At 50.5% G+C, this 17,813-nt stretch overlaps 5 protein-coding genes across 5 annotated transcripts; 3 read left to right on the top strand and 2 right to left on the bottom strand.

The window, feature by feature from the left end:
• Positions 1-772: 772 nt before the first annotated feature.
• Positions 773-3,438, top strand: N7446_000950 (uncharacterized protein; the record flags this gene model as incomplete). Its single annotated transcript, XM_058509717.1, has 5 exons — positions 773-780; positions 859-944; positions 990-2,392; positions 2,440-2,544; positions 2,590-3,438. The coding sequence occupies 5 exons, from the start codon at positions 773-775 to the stop codon at positions 3,436-3,438; spliced, it is 2,451 nt and encodes an 816-aa protein (XP_058378696.1).
• Positions 3,439-5,757: 2,319 nt separating this feature from the next.
• Positions 5,758-6,886, top strand: N7446_000949 (translation initiation factor 6; the record flags this gene model as incomplete). The annotated part of the gene is made up of 5 exons (XM_058509716.1): positions 5,758-5,792; positions 5,846-5,917; positions 6,120-6,206; positions 6,277-6,465; positions 6,520-6,886. 5 exons carry the CDS (start codon positions 5,758-5,760, stop codon positions 6,884-6,886), a joined length of 750 nt encoding a protein of 249 aa, XP_058378695.1.
• An 808-nt stretch (positions 6,887-7,694) lies between these two features.
• Positions 7,695-10,530, bottom strand: set2 (SET and WW domain protein; the record flags this gene model as incomplete). The annotated part of the gene is made up of 4 exons (XM_058509715.1): positions 7,695-8,276; positions 8,334-8,414; positions 8,462-10,080; positions 10,158-10,530. 4 exons carry the CDS (start codon positions 10,528-10,530, stop codon positions 7,695-7,697), a joined length of 2,655 nt encoding a protein of 884 aa, XP_058378694.1.
• Positions 10,531-12,142: 1,612 nt separating this feature from the next.
• N7446_000947 (putative AT DNA binding protein) lies at positions 12,143-13,334 on the top strand (the record flags this gene model as incomplete). The annotated part of the gene is made up of 3 exons (XM_058509714.1): positions 12,143-12,184; positions 12,238-12,352; positions 12,418-13,334. The coding sequence occupies 3 exons, from the start codon at positions 12,143-12,145 to the stop codon at positions 13,332-13,334; spliced, it is 1,074 nt and encodes a 357-aa protein (XP_058378693.1).
• Positions 13,335-14,813: 1,479 nt separating this feature from the next.
• On the bottom strand, positions 14,814-17,575 carry N7446_000946 (serine/threonine-protein kinase; the record flags this gene model as incomplete). Its single annotated transcript, XM_058509713.1, has 6 exons — positions 14,814-16,034; positions 16,082-16,219; positions 16,270-17,064; positions 17,139-17,288; positions 17,340-17,409; positions 17,478-17,575. 6 exons carry the CDS (start codon positions 17,573-17,575, stop codon positions 14,814-14,816), a joined length of 2,472 nt encoding a protein of 823 aa, XP_058378692.1.
• Between the last annotated feature and the right edge of the window lie 238 nt (positions 17,576-17,813).

Raw genomic sequence — 17,813 nt, 5'->3', positions numbered from 1 at the left:
CATAGAGAACAGAGGCAGCTCAATAGGAGAATGTTCTTATTCTAGTGCTGTGTCTATGGTATAGTGTATAGTGCTCAATGTGTATGGTATAGGCACATTATTACTACCAGTGGGACATAGCTGGTCGAAATGGGGCCAATGGACCTTGGCGGAAGAAATGAGACAATAAGATCATCTCTCATTCAAACAGTTTAACAGTTCTATTCAGACTCTGCATCTGCATTGTCTGTTGAGTTGGTATAGACGTTGGCCGATCTCAGCTAATCAGACCTTTTCAAGGTTTCTCTCCTCATCTTCTTCAATCTCTCTCTACACCGTTCCATCTCTCCCATCTCTCTACTTTCTTCTCTTCTTCTCTTCTTTTCTTCACCTCTTCGCTTTTCTCTTCTCTTTACCTTTCATTCTAGTATTTTTGTTCTGCATTCTGCCATTCTACCATTCTGCTGTTCTACTGTTCTGCTGTTCTTCTCTACATCTCCTTGTAGACATTTCCATTCCCCATCGGTAAGTGATCGCGTTTTTCTTGAGGCTCCGACTTGCTGCAATCCCTTCCTGTCTCCACCGATTTGGCTCATCCTCGTATGTCTTTGCTGGCGCGCGCCTCAAAAACCCTGTTTCCCCAGTGCACTGATCTACGTTTTTGATGATCGCGTCCTTTTTTCCTCTTCCCCAATCTTCATCTGTACTTGACGTTCTCTCCCCCCACGCGACTCCATTTTCCCTTTTCTGTTCTTCTTTGCTTCATACTTCTCCCTTTTGCCTCTCTTTTCCCATGATTTCGTAATACCTGTGTCTTTGGGCTCACCACACCCCCTTGCTGCTACTGGATTTCCCCGACTGACAACTTCCCAACAACAGCGATGGTGGGAAGAAAGAAAAGGGAGCGGCTGCTCAGCTTGTTCGTACCCCTAGTATCTCGACGCGCTCGGGGCGCACTGCTCAAGGTAAGTTTGCAATTCCGTCGACTCCGTCCAATGCTGATCCTGTAGATGTCATCCCTCCCACGCCCACCCGCGGGAGAGGTCGCGGGCGAGGACGTGGTCGCGGCCGTGGTCGGGCAAGTCTTCCTAGTCGTCTGCCTTCCAGCATTGAAACTCCGAGCAGCCCAGTGCGCTCGCACATTGTCAAGCTGAAAATACCTTCTTTAATCCAACGTGCTATCTCAGAAGATGCTTTTGATGATGATGATGATGATGAAAGCGCTCCAACCAGCGCTGTCTCCCGCAATCCGGAGACCCCTCGCATCCGACGTTCTCGTCGTGCCATGGCTGTGCCCGAGTCTTCGCGAACTACCCGTCAGTCCGCCAGACTCAAGCCTAATGCCGATGGCACTTATGAAGAAGTGTCGCCCGCCAAATCTATGGAAACTGATACCAGCCAGCCAGATGATGACACGGACTCAAATTACGATGAAGATCTCAAGTCAGAACCTGCCATTCGCAAAACTTCTCAATCTCCTCAGCCTCGCATTATTGCTTCTGCCCCAGCCTCGCCTGGAGCTACTCACAGCGCAGCTGATGAGATGGCCGACGATCAATTCAATGATATTGAGCCTACCAAAGCCAAGGACGACCCAGCTGTCACTGAAAGTCCCAAAATGGCCGAATTTGAAGAAGCTCCATTCGGAACTGTGTCCCCTCGACTTTCTCGCAAGCGCAAGTCACTGGACATGCAAGATGAAACCCCGGAAGTTGGTTCTGAGGAAGTCCCCAGCAAAAAGTTGCGAACTGATGAAACCGAAACTGAAGAGGCTGCCGAAAGCCCCATGCAAAATGGAAATGGAATGGAAACTCAGGCTGAAACAACACCTGAGGATGCTCCTGTTCCCTCTGATGAATTTGATGCCCCCGCTTTTACTCCCACTGTTCGAGGCCGTGGAGGTCGAGGATCCCGCGGCGGTCGAGGTCGGGGACGTGGCCGAGGCCGTGGTCGCGGCAGCCGTGGAGGATTTGTCGGTCCAATTCGCTCTACAGTTCCCAAGCCTCGTGGCGGTCGAGGACGTGGTCGTGCTCGCCAGACCACCATTATCAAACGTGGCAAGAAGATCGAAGATGAGATCTGGGATGCTGAGAACTGGCGTGGTCGCACTCCATCACCTACACCTGACACACTACCAACGAAAAACCGCCAAGAGGAAATGACGACTCTGTTTAAAAAGATTGGCCAGGCGCAACAGATTGCGCTAGGTTTCATGTCTGAACAGTCCATGCACAAACTTGCCCGCGAAAAGAATGCCCACAAGGATTGCCCTGAGTTTGCTCAAGTCCAGCAGGATCTGGCCGAGTACCAACGCAAGGCGATTGATCGGTTGACCGCTGATCACAAGTGGAGAATGGAATTAATCAAAGAAAAGCGCGACGTCGATCTTTACAACCACAGGGACCATGCCAATGTAAGTTATATTCATGTCTGGCACGGGATATCTCTAACTGGATACAGAATGTTCTCAAGGAGATTCAAGATGAGATGGTCACTCTTCTCATGGGCAAGTTCATGTCGGCGATCATTGGCCGCAGAGCAGCAGAGGATGATGAACATACGGAGGTGAGTTCCCACTTTCACCAGAAACGAACCAGGCTAACAACCCAGACCGATACATCTGATTCGGAACAAGCTGAAAAGCAATTCCTCTTCAGAATCGGCGACACAGCCATCCGCCAAGTAGAGCGTGGGTTCCTCGCCGAGGCAGTCCGGGAACCCGAAGGGGCTCTTGACTACACACAAGCCGACGAAGGCTGGGACGACTTCTATCAAAAAGCACGCATGGGCAAAATCAACGAGGAAATTCAGCCATCAGAGCCAGCGGACATGGAAGGAGTCATCTACCCCGGCCTCGCTTTCGACAGTCTCCTCGAAGCAGTAATTGCCGTCAGCTCCTCGGAAACAACTGGCAAACAGCTCACCTACGACGGTGCCTCCGACTACCCCGTGGACCCCCACCCACGCTCTCTCTCCCTTCTAGCCGACGCAGCCCTCTCAGAGCCTCCCCCAACGCATTTACCTCAGATGCAAACATCACTCCCTCCTCACCGCACCCCCTATCCTCCACCTCACCACCTCTCTCACGCCCATGCCCACCACGGCCACGGGCACCCAGTTCCAGGACCAGCACATGGACCAACAGACCCCCGCTCATTCATCCTCCCCCGCCCAACTCCAACCCAGCAACCACGCCGTCTCCTCCCAGCCCGTGGCCAGCTGGGTTTGGGTCTCCCAGACCCCTTCGCAATGACCGGCCCGCCACAGCTGCCGCCGCCCCCAGGCTCGAACTTCGCGCGCCTCCCCTTGCCAAGTGGTTACCTCCCACCCCCATCAGGACACCCTGCCCCGCCACCCTCCCTGTACTTTCCTCCTCCCCCACCGGGTTCGCACCCCCCCCCCCCCTCCCCCTCGTCGCTACTAATCCTCAGACACGAAAAATTGAGATCTAGAATCTGATGAACTGACGAGGGGATGGGGATGGTGCGTTCCCTGTAATATCATTTTCGTTCAGAGCGTTGCGTGCCTTGCCTATATTCGTTGTTGCCCGGTCAATTGCGTTTCCTTTTCGTTTTCCGTTTCGTTTCTTTTCCCCTTTTCTTCTTTCCCCCCGGTTCTGTTCTGTTCTGCTCTGTTTGGGGCTTCGGCCCCGTTGATACCATGCTCTGTACTTGTACCGATAGCCGAGATGAATTTCTATTTCTATTCAATTTGCATACTCGCAGTAGTAGGGAATGAGTCCTTAGATACATTATCTCAATTGTTCGCTGGCCAGTCTTGTCGCCGATGCAAAATAAGAGTCACTTTCCTGTCACTCTTATGTAGAGATGCCGAACAGATAAGGCCCTCGACTGCGAATGTGCGAGCAATTCCGGTGGCGAACCAAAATTGGATGATGTTGTCCTCATAGCTCACCACAACTTTGACTTCCACAGCCTGGAACTAGCTGTCAGGGTTCTCCACCATGTCTTCATTTGAGCGCTCTCATTTGATTGTAGATGAATGAGCTGTCAGTGTTGATGGCCTCAGATATAAGCGAGGAAGTCATTGAATAAGTAGTGTAAAGCGAGTATAGCAAGTAGAAGGCTTTCACATACTAATACACAAGCAGGGCAAGCCGTGCCTGGATTATATCCTGGTTTATCGTTGCGAGTGATGAATATACCTATATACCTATATAGTAACAGCGAATAGAGTCAGCACAAGATCAATATAAGCATCAAAATCCCCAAGTAAAGGTAAAAGAAAAGAGCTCTTACCAACAAATCATTCCACGCAAGAACAAAGCCCGGTCCTCAGCCACCAACAAGGACATGACATGTTGTCCGACATTGAGAGAGATGCCAAGTTACCAAGATAAATCAGAGTCCACCTGTCTGAAACGTGGTATAATCCACAGAGGCTATGATCTAGCCTGACTGCTCCAGGTTCAATAGCATGGTGGTATCAGACACCCTGGCGAAATACATATCCATACCGCTCCAATACCAATAGGAAAGTGCAGGGAGTTGGGAGTATGAATGACCGAAGAAGAAAGAAGAGTCTTGAAGAAGGCTGAAATGTTCTTGTCTGCGGATGATCAGCGTAGCCGAAGCCTGTCCCTAGCTCGCTTTGGACATGACCTTTGTGTTTTCAATCCCTATTGATTATGTAGAGTTTCAGATCGGTTGGTCTGAAGCTCTTTGTCTGCTATGAAGGATGTGGGGAGGGGGGATATAGTTGGGAGGAGAAGGGAAGGTAGAAAGTGTGGTTTTACAGGTTGAGATATGATATGATACGATATGATGTGATATGGAGGATAGGAATTTATGGGTATCAAGTAAAGACAAAAACGAGGTCAAAACTAACGACATGGTAAAGATGTCCATGGAAACGAGACAAAAGTGTACTGAATTATCTACCAAAAGAGGTTATCTCCACTATCAATACCATTGATCATACTACATTAATCATACTACAACAGATACTCTACGAGAAAATGGAACTATGCAAGGACGATATACATACATAGCTTGGTCTAGCCAACAGCAACAAATGAAACAATGGATAAAGCTAGGTGTCATTCCTCCACCCAATTTGGCTTGATATCCAACGTGAAATGTGAACCACGGGGACATAGATGCTCTTTCCTCTGCTCCGCCGGCCACCATCCCCCAAGTGGTTGAAACCGCGACGGCAGTCATGGTTGTTTATTCCACCGGTGCCGATCGTTCTGGTTGTTTTGGTTGTTGCCAATAGTTCTAGGTTGTTGCAACAACCGGCACCGAGCTGAGTCTGCCGCCGCGGTCAACCAGATGAACAGAAACACGATAGAGCAGAATGCCTTTTACACAGCCCCAGATCAAATAGACCAGATTATCAGAGACTCATTTGGTGTCATGAAGTCGAATAGAATGAATCATCAGTATGAGACAGAATGAGTCAATGGAGAGAAGTAGCAGTACAAGTTACAGTATACAATCCACCGTACTGAACTAAGTACCGGTACACACCGCCCACCAGTCTGACTCGCCTCTGCGGCTCCGGCGGGGCAAACCGAGCACGGCAGCTGATTGGCCCGAGCTTTTGATCTTTTTCAGTTTGGATCGCACGTCTCTGCAATATTTATTGTCTCTCAGGCTTCTTCTGATATTCGAGTATTAGTTCATTTCTCTTCTGGTAGTGAAGCAGTTTCTGTTTCTCTGTTCGATCCTCCCCCTCCATCTCGACCCTCAACCCTCGACCCCGCTCTCACCACCTTTTTTCATCATACCGTCTTTCCAGCTCTGATACTCCAAGATGGCTGTCCGCGCGCAATTCGAGAACTCAAACGAGTGAGTCTGATATACAGATGTGGCTACAACATGGTTCTGACCGGATATTACAGGGTCGGCGTTTTCTCTCTCCTGACCAACTCTTATGCGATCGTTGCGGTTGGCGGTTCGGAGAACTTCTACAGGTGTGTCTACCCAGGGAGATGGATGGAATTGGGACTAGGATTGGAAAACTGCGGTTGAGATTGGAATTGGCTGTGGCTCTGGCTATGTTCATGGCATAGCTGTCAGCCATATTATACCACCATCTCAACCCCAAATCCCCCATTCCATCCTAGTCCAATTCCCGCAAAAACCAAAGGAACTCCAAACTAACACCCAAGCCAGCGTTTTCGAGTCTGAACTTCAAGATGTCATCCCCGTCTGCCACGCCACCATCGCCGGAACCCGCATTGTCGGCCGTCTGACCGTCGGGTAAGACCACCCCGCGGAGGCTCGGTAGCCACCCATATACACCGAGCAGCAACTAATATATCCTCTATAGTAACCGCAAAGGTCTCCTCGTCCCCACAACAACCACAGACCAAGAACTGCAACACCTGCGCAACACGCTTCCGGACGAAGTCAAAATCCAACGCATAGAAGAGCGCCTGTCCGCACTGGGCAACGTCATTTGCTGCAACGACCACGTCGCAATCGTGCACCCGGATCTGGAGCGTGAGACCGAAGAGATGTGCGTCTTTCCCCTCCATTCCCTGCCCTTAGATATCCAACTAACACATCCCAGCATCGCCGACGTCCTCGGCGTAGAAGTATTCCGCCAAACAGTCGCCGACAACGTCCTGACCGGCTCATACATGGCCCTTTCCAACCAAGGTGGAGTTGTCCACCCCAAGACCTCAATCCGCGACCAGGACGAGCTCTCTTCGCTTCTGCAGGTTCCTCTCGTGGCAGGCTCTGTGAACCGCGGCTCGCCCGTCGTCGGCGCCGGCATGGTCGTCAACGACTGGCTCGCCATTACCGGTCTCGACACCACCGCCACCGAGCTGAGTGTTATCGAGTCTGTCTTCCGACTTGGTGAGATGGGTCCTGGTGGATCTGGTGCTGGTGCTGGTGCAGTTAATAAGGATAGTATTGTGGAGAGTTTCTATTAGATTGGTTGTCACTCCGTAATGGATGTTGCAATTGGTTTGGGATTTGATTCTCTTGGTGCAATGCTGTGCTTGTTTTCTGTTTCCTTGTTCCATGTTCCATGCTTGTCATTCTGGTTTGACTGGGCTTTGATTTGATTGATATGATATGACTCTTTTTTCCCCCTCCTGGTCTGCTCTGCTCGCTCCGTTTGTTGTATTGGTCATTTGGGTCTGTGATGCTTCTTGCATCTACTTGAATGAATTGTGCATATGATGGATGTGTGGCAAGATAAGATCTAGATGTTGACAATGATGATCATGATTGAGATGGTCTGGTGTTGTATGGCTCTGCTACACTTGTAGAATTGTACTGTAGACTGGGTACAACCCATGGTAGAAGCATATGCTCAGACGTAGACCTATACCTAGGTATAGGTCTAGGTTGCAGGTGTAGGTGTATAGGTACACCTAATCCCCTCCCTATCCATATCCGTATTCATACTTTATGTACAGACAGAATACAAATATAAAGAAATAAAAATCATCTCAGCCAAATCGCAAACTGCGACTGCGAATTGCGTTGCGAATTGCAAACTATGGGCACATCGGGGGTATTGACGGCAATAAAAGACAAATAGTCGAAAGAGAGAGAGGAGGGGAAGAAAAAGGGTTGAAATAAAACATTGTAGAAGCGAAAAGAAGCATGCAAAAGCTGTCGAGACATTGATCTCCCCTGTTTCATTCTTTCTCTCTCTTTCGCTCGCTTTTGGGTATTAATGCACATGTTGGGCAAGTCAAGTAAGACATGGTAATGTTGAAGGCAGGTTCATTAGACCTGTCCCTCGATGCTCTGTGGATGTGAGCTCTGGTTCTGGTGCTGCGTTTCGGCCCCTGTTTCTGTTTCCATATTGCCGTCGTAGCCGCCTGCACTGTCCTTTGGAGGAGGGGGTGGAGGGGGAGACGGGTCATCGCCTGCATTCCCCATGCTGGTATCGCCATCGCCATCTTCTGGTGTTTCAGCCGGAGGAGGCGGCGGGGGTGGAGGTGGAGGTGTGGATTTCTGCCGTTTGGAGGGAGAGCTGTCCACGTCCTGGGCGCCGTCTCCATCGCCATGACCGTTGCGCTTGCGCTTGAGGGTGGCACTAGCGTCATCGTCCAACGGAGAGGTCCCAGGCGCAGCGTCAGCCTCGTCGTCGGACATTTTCAAGTCTGCTTCGGGGGCCTCGGATGACTCTGCACTACCCTTTGGCTTTTCCGTCTTGCGCTTCTCGCGCTGCTTGTACTTGGCGGCTGCCTTGTCGAAGAAGGATTTGCAGTAGCTCTTGACTGTTTGTTGGTGCTTCTCACTGATCTTGGTTGGATCGGCGACGCGGTTCTTCTTGTAGTCACCCTCAACAAGCTTCTTGGCGGTCTATCACAAAACGGTTAGCATTAGTCTGTTGGCAGGCGAAGAATTCTGAGCACTGACCTCCTTGGCAAATCGCTTCAGATCGTCTTTTGGGATCTTGTGTTTGTACTGGTCGACGACATGCTTGATATGAGGGAATAGCTTTGCTGCGTTAATTGCTGTATATCAATGCTTGAGGTTGTACCCACTGTGTTCTCATAAATCCTCTTCTGCTTATCGAGTGGGTATTTCTTCCAACGTTCCTCATCCTTGCTCTTCTTCTCCGGTTGCTCGGTCGGTTGAGGCGTAGCCGGCGTAGCGCTCTTATGTTCAGAGGGTGTGCGGTCCTGGGCATTCACAATCCCATCGATAATGTTCTGCAGCGCCAAGTTCTTCTGCTTGACAGGCAGGTGGCCCGCAGGTGTAGTAGCAGGGAGAGTCGGCCGTTCCCAGGTGGTTTGGTTCCCAGCAGTGTAATAGTAAACCCGCCCAGCTTGATCCTCTGCAGCGAACCAACCCTCGGGCAATGGCTGGCGGCCACGTCGGCCTCCTCTCTGCCGATGTTGGTTCTGCTGTTGACCTCGGTCCCTTCGTTGCTGCGCGGGCCCGCGGGGAGGAGCTTCATATGTGGGAGAAGGAGAACGAGTAACAGATCGTTTGGGCTGATCACGCCCAGACTCGCGGCGTTCAAACTGGTTGTTGATTGCCTTGGTGGCATCCTTGCCACGCTTCATGCGCGGAATGCGGTAGGCAACCTCCAGACCAGCCCAGCTCTCGAGCAAGGCGACGGCCTTTTTCGCCACGCGCTCATCATCACACGTAGTCAAAGGCTTGATGTTCGCCTCGATCTTGGAGTCCTGAATCTTGTTCCGAGTGAGACGAGGGAATCCATCCAGAATGTTCATAATTTGCAAGACGACATTCTGATCATCCTTCCACATGGCCAGCTGGGAGTTCAAAATCTGATATCCGTGCATTCGGATGACACGGTTGCGAACACGCTCATCCTCGCAGCGCTGTACACGGCCAAGCAACTTGACGGCAATCCACTTCTCCTGACACTGCACAAGAGCTGCCATGACCTTGGTGACACCATCCTCGTCCAACGACTTGGGCTGCACGCTGTCCACGTACTCCTCGTCATCTTCCTCGAGCTTCTTCTTCTTGGGGCGCTTGGCGACCACCGTATCCCAGCCATCGGCTTCGTCAATGCCGAGAGCCTCAATCGTGGCATTGGACAGCTTGGTCGCACGTTCCGTCTGGGTGCGTCCACCGATGAAACCCGTGCACATGGGCTCTCCACAATAGCAGGGCTGGGGATCAGCACCATATCGGTCCACATTGTAGTTGAAGACCAATTCTTCGCCGGCTTGGATAGCTCGTTCCGCAAAAATCCCCATGCGCAACTTCTCACCCACCACCCACTTATCCACATAGCAGTTGGGATTGCACGAGTGATTGCAGAACCGTCCCAAGTTTCCTCGCTTGGTTGCATCGACGAACTCGCCCTTGTTCAAGGACATAAAGTAAAAGTGCTTGATGCCCTCCTCATCGTATTGTCTCATCCGCCGCCGAAACTGCTGCTCTCCCACAACCTCGCCCACATATTCGTAGATCAACTGGTGTGGATCCAAATTCGTTTCCGCGCGTAGGCCAAATCCCTTCTTTTCGGTTTTGATTACAGACACCTGTGCAAATTGTCGTTTCTGGAAACGCTGGTTCCGACAGTCCGAGCCGCAGCCGCAGTCGCCGACACATTCGATTTTGGTTGCGCGGTTGATACAATCCGAATCTTCGCCACATGCTAAATTCTGGCCAATCTTGGGCTCTGCTGTCCCGTCAGCGATCTGCTCGTTTCCAGTAGGGCGGGCTCGCTTGTAGACACCAGGACTCGCCATCACTTACCCCACTCCTCAGCGCAATCACATTCCATCGCATGCTCCGTGTAGCCCATGTACTTGTTGGCGTAGGAACAGCCATTAATCTGTTCAAACGTGGCAAGCGCATCCTTCGTGCTATCCGGCAGGTGAGTGTACAGCGGAGGCGGCCGCGACACCTTCTGCGACGAGCTTCGGGATAGCCTGGGACGTTGACCGGGCTCCTGCTTGAGGTGCATCTCATCCAGCTTTTCTTCCTTCATGTCGGAGGCATCGGATTGGGAGCCGGGGGACTCTTTTTTCGGGAGAGGAGATCGGAGAGGAGATCGGGAGGAAGTGCGCGAGTCGCCATTCTTCTCCATCTTGACTGCCTGGGAGTCCGCGTTGTCATGGGCAGACATGACGACACGGACGAAAGAATTGATTAAGCCTAAATGAGAGAAGAACAGAATACGAGTTCTGCCAAGAGACCGAGGAATCAAGGGGTCCAAAGCGGTAAAGAGAAGATCTGAATTGCTTTCGAAGCTATTGTTATTTCGCGTGTCATTCGCTCTCACCGCCCTCGGTTTATCCAGGCCCGCGTTCCTAGCATTATATTGGATCTGTGGACTCCACGATGCTCGCACATTGCACTTGGGAGATTATCTCCACTCGGAATAAGATCTATGACGAGCCACCTGAGCATGGAGAACGAACGTGGATACGATTTTGAAGGATATTCCGGAATGGCATCGGAGTCACAGTTCAGTCCCTTTGGCTGTCAGCGATCTAGTCCGTACACAGGAAAAGGGAAGACCAGAGATAAGAGCAGGGCCAGTGCCAGCTCTGCTACATGAATGCAAGGCTCTGCAAGACAGGTCCATAGGTCCAGGACTGCAAGTACAGTAGGTTTATGGCAAGAGCGGGAATCGATTGGGTGGGAGCGTTCAGTCAAAAGCGCGTCTGCAGAGTCTGTGCGTGCATACTACTGTATACTCTGTATACTCCGTGTAGAATACTCCCCAATTGTAACCACCTGGGCAGGTCTAGTATATCTACTATAGACATACTGAGTCCCGTGACTGCCATGTGGAAAATAAGAAATCCTGATCCATGGTTGCGGATATCAAAAGTCACCCCCTTTCCCGTTACTGTATTTACCTCTCCACTTCCTCTTGACGCGCTTTTGTTTACGATCGACCACCCTAACCGCCCCTGGGCCTAGCTTCAAACAAAATCATTTTTCTCGCAGGATGACCCAACGTCCCGGGCCATTGCTGTCCTATCACAATTCTCCCTGGGCTCCACGACACTACAGTTTTACCAACAAAATCGTCGAAACTTCAATCCAGGGCCACTAAAAACAAAAGAAAAAACCTCCCGCCAGCTGTCCCTTGGCTCTGGAACTGCCAGGGCCAACCGTTTCCGAACCACAGATGCCTCCTGAGGCTAAGATGCATCTGCATCTGCATCTCAACTGTCTACTCCCCCCACTCAACCCCTCGATCGTACTTTTGAGAACAATTCCAGGCTCCCCGCTCCCCTAGTGGTAATTTTGCCTTCGAACCTCTTCTGGAAAAGATGAAACTGGCCCGGCTGAACCGCCTGTACGGGTCTGATACATTATACGTGTAATACACCTCAAAGCATCGTCCCTGCAGCTTTCCTTCCCGAACGTCTCCTGCGCGATCCCGGCTGCTCAAGTCCGTTTGGCCAAATCGTCGCAAGAAAGGGGATTGATGGAGGTTTGTTCTGCGCTTTTTTTCTTTGGCTAGGAAGCCTTCAATTGCTCGTTTACCCTGTCCCTTTAGTTTCGTCTAGATGGGGACATAAGAGGCCCTCTCTCGTTCTGTCGCGTGTTTGAATTGGTTTTCTGTTTTCTTTTTTTCTTTTTTTTCCCTTTCCCATGAAGAATTGGGATATTACAACTGTCGCTCTCTTTTTCTCGAGATAATCTGGGAGGCTTTCTTTGTTTTTGACTTTCGTCTTGGGGGAAAGGGGAAGCTGGCTATTATCCGCTTCCATGGTCTGGACATGTCGAATTCATCTGATAGGCCATGGACTGAGGAGGACAAGGTAGGCGGGAATGGTTTCTTCACGGGTGAACAATGCGCTGATATTGAACCCAGTACACCCTACTCACGGAGATCCTCAAAAAAGCCGAAATGCCTTCCAGTCATTTAATCAACTTGATCAAAGACTTCAACATCACTCCAAACTGGGAGCATATCCCCCTCCCACAAGGTATCATCCATGCGCCAAAAGGTTTTGCAGATCGATATCAAGGCTAACACGACATTTTGGTCAAGGTCGTTCTCTCAGCGCGTGCAAGACAGCCTTTCTCAATATGTGTCAACAGGCCATCCACCCTCCAAAACATCCAGCGCCGTTTCCACGCTCCGATATGACCGGTCCGCCAGCGCCAGATCCCATGCGCAAACGGCCATTGTACCCATCCGACAAGCCATTACCACGCGCAATCCAGCCCAGACCACCGGCCAGCACCGCGTCCTATAGCAGCGAAAGCGGTGCCTCGGCCCAGCTCTCCCCAACACTGGATCCGGGCACCGGCGAACCACCTCGCAAAAGAGGTCGCCCGAGCAAAGCAGAAACAGAACGGCGTAAACTTGCAGCAGAAGCCCGCGGTGAAACCTACCCTCCACCCCGTCGTTCGAATTCAGCCAGACTCAAGATCACTCCTTCGCCGACCAGCCCGGCGGCAGGCCCTTCAACTTCGTTTCCGCAATCGATCGCGCCTCAGGCTTTTGGACCAAAACAAGGTCACATCCAAGCTCATGGCCGTAGCCACAGCCATAGTATTGGCCACGTGCCAAGTCCAATGATGTACGAAGCGTCCGCAATGCGCTCAACAGTCCCACCAGGCCCATCGATAAATGACGAAAGACGCGATTTCCCAAGTCGAAGTATGCCTGGTCCTAGTCCTGCTGCTGTCGCCGGTCCCGGTCCCAACATGCGCGAGCTGCCCCGACCAACAGAAATGGGTCATCACCTCCCAGCACCACGTATCCTCCAACTAGGTCCCCCAGATGCCTTCCCCAGGCTCAGCAACCCAGCCGAACGGCCCTACAGCTCTATCGCAAGCAATGATAGGTACTCCCCGTCGGATAGTGACCGTCGCGACTCAGTAACTAGCCGGCCTGATCAACATCAACCACCGTACCCGGAAGGACGGATAGGTACGCCAGCGGAGAAACCCCCACGATGATATTTTCATTCTATCTATGATATGTTATTTGAATTTCTTTTATACTGTCATTTTCTTTCGCCTTCGACTGCACTTCCAGCACTGTTTGACTTTGACTTTGACGTTGATCTTTTGCTTTGCTGCCAACCGCCATGAATGAATGATCTAGCACCATTGATGACAATAGACAGCGTTTGTGTTGCGTTTATTGTGTGGTTCTTTGCTCTTCTGCTCTTCTGCTCTTCCTCTTCAAGCGACATCACCCTGCTCTTACCCTTTTCCAACAATTACACCCCTACTCGACAACCTCTCCTCTCGACAAATTACGATGTCTCCCCGTTTTGATTTACCCTGCCTTCCTACCTACGCATAAAGGTGTATAGGGTATAGGAATAGGTGCCAGGACGGGAAATACCCTCTTACAACAGTGACCTTCATAAAAAGATTGATGCGTCTATGTTTCCCATGTTCAATGAAGATAACGGCTATTTTGCTTTTTCGACCCTTGATATTTCGTTCTCATGATTGAACGTTTGCAATTCTGCGCCCAAGCAAGCCTGTCCTTTTTGCTGCTTCCAGTCGTCTCTCGGGCAATTTCAATTTCAATTTCAGTTTCAATGTCCACCTTTCTAATGCGAACTGTGACTTGATTATGATATGTGAAGCCCATGATCAAAGACAAGACATTTATGCCAACTGATGCCTTATATGCCTCGCATCTTTCTTTTTATTTTCGATTTCTTATTCGCTGTTATACTTCCTCTGCCTTTTCTTGACATTCTGCTTCTGCTTTTGCTTCTGTTCTTGCTGCTGCTTCTGGTTCTTATTTATCTACATTTCTTTGCCAGCCAGTGTCAAGTCTAGCGTGCTATGCATATAACGACGCAGATGCCTCTTGCTCTTGCTCTTGCTACAACATGACGATGGTGGTCCTCTGAGCCTTGAGTCGTATGATGTGATATGATTCTTATTCCAGGCCTCTTTACTGTGTATTATTTTATTTGACCTTGTTATACTTTTGATCTGATTCTTATCTTGATTTTGGTTTCCGTTTGTGGTTACTGATTCTTGCTTTTTGTTTCTATTCAATCTTGACTTTGACTTATTTATTGACTCCTTGGATGCTATCTTCCGTTCTGAGGCTGTTAATTCATATTTATCTTCTATCTTCCATAGTCTTTCTTGTTCCTCACATAGATGATAATCCATCAGCCTCTAGGCTAGGCTTCACTTTAGTGACTCCATTTGTGTAACCCTCAGCCTCCCTGCTTACTAGGATAGATGTAGAGCATGGCCAATCAGAACAAAAGACCGAAAACTGGTTTACTCCCCGTAACTCAAATGCCCAAACAAGAAAGATGTGCAGCTGATGAGAAACTCAGAATGTGAGAATATAAAGCGGACTAGAGCCGGGAACCGTTCTTGTCCTCGATCAGTTTAATATATCCCTACAATGCAAACATATACTATAATCCCTTACAACCCCAGCATTCCAACCCATCATTCCGCACCATCAGCCTTCCCCCTCACCCGACCAAGAAGCCGTCGCAGCTGAGCCTTAGAATTCTCCGTCCCATCCTTAGCAGACACACCCGTCGCCTCAAGCGAAGAAGCCTCAGTATCAGGAACAGCCTGTGAAGAAAGAGAAAGACGCTTGGCAGGGTGAGGATGAGGAACAGTCTGACTACCCTGAGAACCCTGCTCCACGCCATCACCACCCCCATTCCCATCACCGCCCTCGCCCTCCCCACCAGCCCTCTTCTTCTTCTGCATCTGCGCGCGCAACGCACCAGCAACAGAAGTGAATGCTGACGGCGCAGACTTAGCAGGCGAATACGCGAACCGCTGCCCGATCTGCAAATCAAGCGCCTTCTCTTTGGCCAATCGCATGACCTCCTCTTTATTCTCGACGCGACGGGTTAGGTAGACCTTTGGTCCGGATTGGCGGTTGTCACGGTCTGATTCAGAGAGACTGTGTTTGATGCGATCGAGTTCCATTCTATACGCTGTTTCGTAGATATTGAAGTCTGCTGCGCCGGGTGATTCGCTGACGATTTGGACCGGTTCTTCTTCTGTTTCCATCTCGCTGGTGGGCTCCAGGGTGCTCTCTGGTTCTTCGAAGATCGGTGCTTCCGAAGCTGCTGTTATGGGGTCGGTGCGAGGTTCTGTGTGCGAGGTTCCCGTGTATGTTGATGGTCCGATGAAGAGGTACGGGAATTCTTCTTCTAGGGGGTCTCGTGCGTGCCCTCTTGTTCCTTCTAGACTGCGCTTTGTTGTTGCTGAGCTGGCGCGAGAAGGGATGTGAGGAGATGCTGATTGGGGGTAGGCTGCTTCTTGAGTGTCTGCTTGGCCTGGAGATCGACCGGTGCGGGAGCTGGAGTCTTTTCGCTCGGGTTCGAAGACTCCGCTTGGTCTTTGGCTGCTGCTTGGGCTATGGTCTGGTCTTGATGAGAGACTGGCTGAGTCGCTGGACCCTATGGTACCTGAATCTTCACGGAACCCTGCGAAAGGGTGTCGTCCAAAGACCTTTCTTATACCAGCACTTAGACCATGGCTGTGAGCTTGTGGTTCTCCTCCTACTGTTGGGAAGGCCTCATCTGGGTCCATCTCCATTGGCGGTTCGACGAAGTAAGCTTCGTGGTCTCCGCCAAGGATGCTCTGCATGGGAGTTTGCGGTTTGGTAGGATCCATGAGTCGTTTGAATTTCTTGACTGCTTTCATCTGGGTCTTGTTAATGATGTTCAGGATGCACGGATCAAATCACTTACCACAGTCATGAGGCTACCCATATTAGTTGTAATGGCCGAGTTCATCTCCTCCTCCGTCGGAGGTGCAATGATCTGTGAGGTATTTTCCTCAAACGACAGCAGAGGCTCTGTCCCATCCTTTGTTACCCAAGGGTGTTCCTGTACATCTGGTCAGCATTGGCAAATAATGTACGACTCAAGTCACTCACCCGTAACCCAAACATATCGATCCGTTTCTCCGGATCTTTCTCCAGGATTCGTCGCATCAAATCCTTGAATCCTTCGTCCGCCTCGTCTTCGCATACAGGTGAATCCCCTCTGATGCTATCATACAGTTCGAAGATACTCTGTTTCTCGAATGGCAGCTTGCCATATCGAAGACAATATAGAGTCACTCCCATGGACCAGATATCCGTTGCTTTCCCGGAGACATCACCGTGTTTAACAACACACAGCTCTGGCGGCAGAAACGCTGGAGAACCAGCAGACTTGGCTGTGAACATATCAGAGTCCTTTTCAAACATTTCCGATACACCAAAGTCGACTACTTTCAGCACATCATCATTGGTCAACAGGCAATTGTCCGGCTTGATGTCTCGGTGGACGATGCCCTGAGCATGAAGATACTCGATTCCCAGGATCAGATCGCGGAACCAGCACCGACAGTGCTCGTCGTCATATGGATCCGCCCTCTCTTCCAGTCCAACCTTCATGATCACGCCTTTCTTGCACATTTCCATCACCATATATAACGAGTCCTCAGTCGGGTCATCCAGTACCTCGATCAAGGACACCAGGTTATGATGGTTGAGCTTCTTCATGATCGCAATCTCCTCCTTGATCAAATACAGAGAATTTTTGGCAGTCTCATCATCATCCCCAGAAGGATGACGATGTAACGGCGAGTTAAAACCTGTGCCTGGTCTCCTCGGGCCTCTGGGTCTTCGCAGTAAATGCGACTGTGCACGTTTTCTTAAACGGGACTTGGAGAACTCTTTCACAGCCTGAATTTACAAATCACCGTCTGACAGTTAGCACGGTTTCACCCCCAGATGTACCAGTGTGCAAGAGCTCATACATATTCATTCCCAAACTGGTCGGCAGCCAGATGGACCGCGCCGAACGACCCACGCCCGATCTCCTGCTTGATCACATATTGGTTGATACGGTGCTCGGCCGTCCCATCATCCTGACTTGTAGTATACGCGGAGCGGGCGTCCAGTGTTTCCTATTCCCCGGTATCAGTTCTCCAAGTCTATCACGGCATCGAGAAACCGACCTTCACCGGACGCCTAGCTCTTGGATTTCGACAGCGATGTCTCTGCGGACTATCATATGATGCAGCAGAGCTAGATGCATGCGTCAGTATGATATATCATATTAGGCGAGACAGTCTCGGGTTTTGCAGGATACTCACGCAACTCTGCTAGGTCCCGGTCTTGCATTGCTGTCTAAGGAGTCGATCGAGGGCTCTGCAGAGACATCCGAGACGGGGATTTCCACATTCTCATCCATTGAAGTACTGTAAGTACTGTAGGTGCAGACGTTGAAGGTGTGGGGTAAAAACGACGTTGGAGCGGGGGGTTTGATAACGTGAGATGCGGGTTGTCAGCCTTACGAGCCCAGAAGTACGGAGTCCAGCAGAATTTATATATAAAAATACAAAGAAAAGAAAAGGACGAATGAGCGTAGATTTCTAGGCAGCTCCTTTTCTGATATGTTGTCGGGGACTACTTTCACCGCCCCAGCCAGC

This window comes from Penicillium canescens (genome assembly GCF_028828765.1).
Source record: "Penicillium canescens strain IBT 15451 chromosome Unknown utg000001l_segment0_segment0, whole genome shotgun sequence".
Lineage (NCBI taxonomy): Eukaryota > Fungi > Ascomycota > Eurotiomycetes > Eurotiales > Aspergillaceae > Penicillium > Penicillium canescens.
This window is presented reverse-complemented; position numbering and strand designations above follow the sequence as displayed.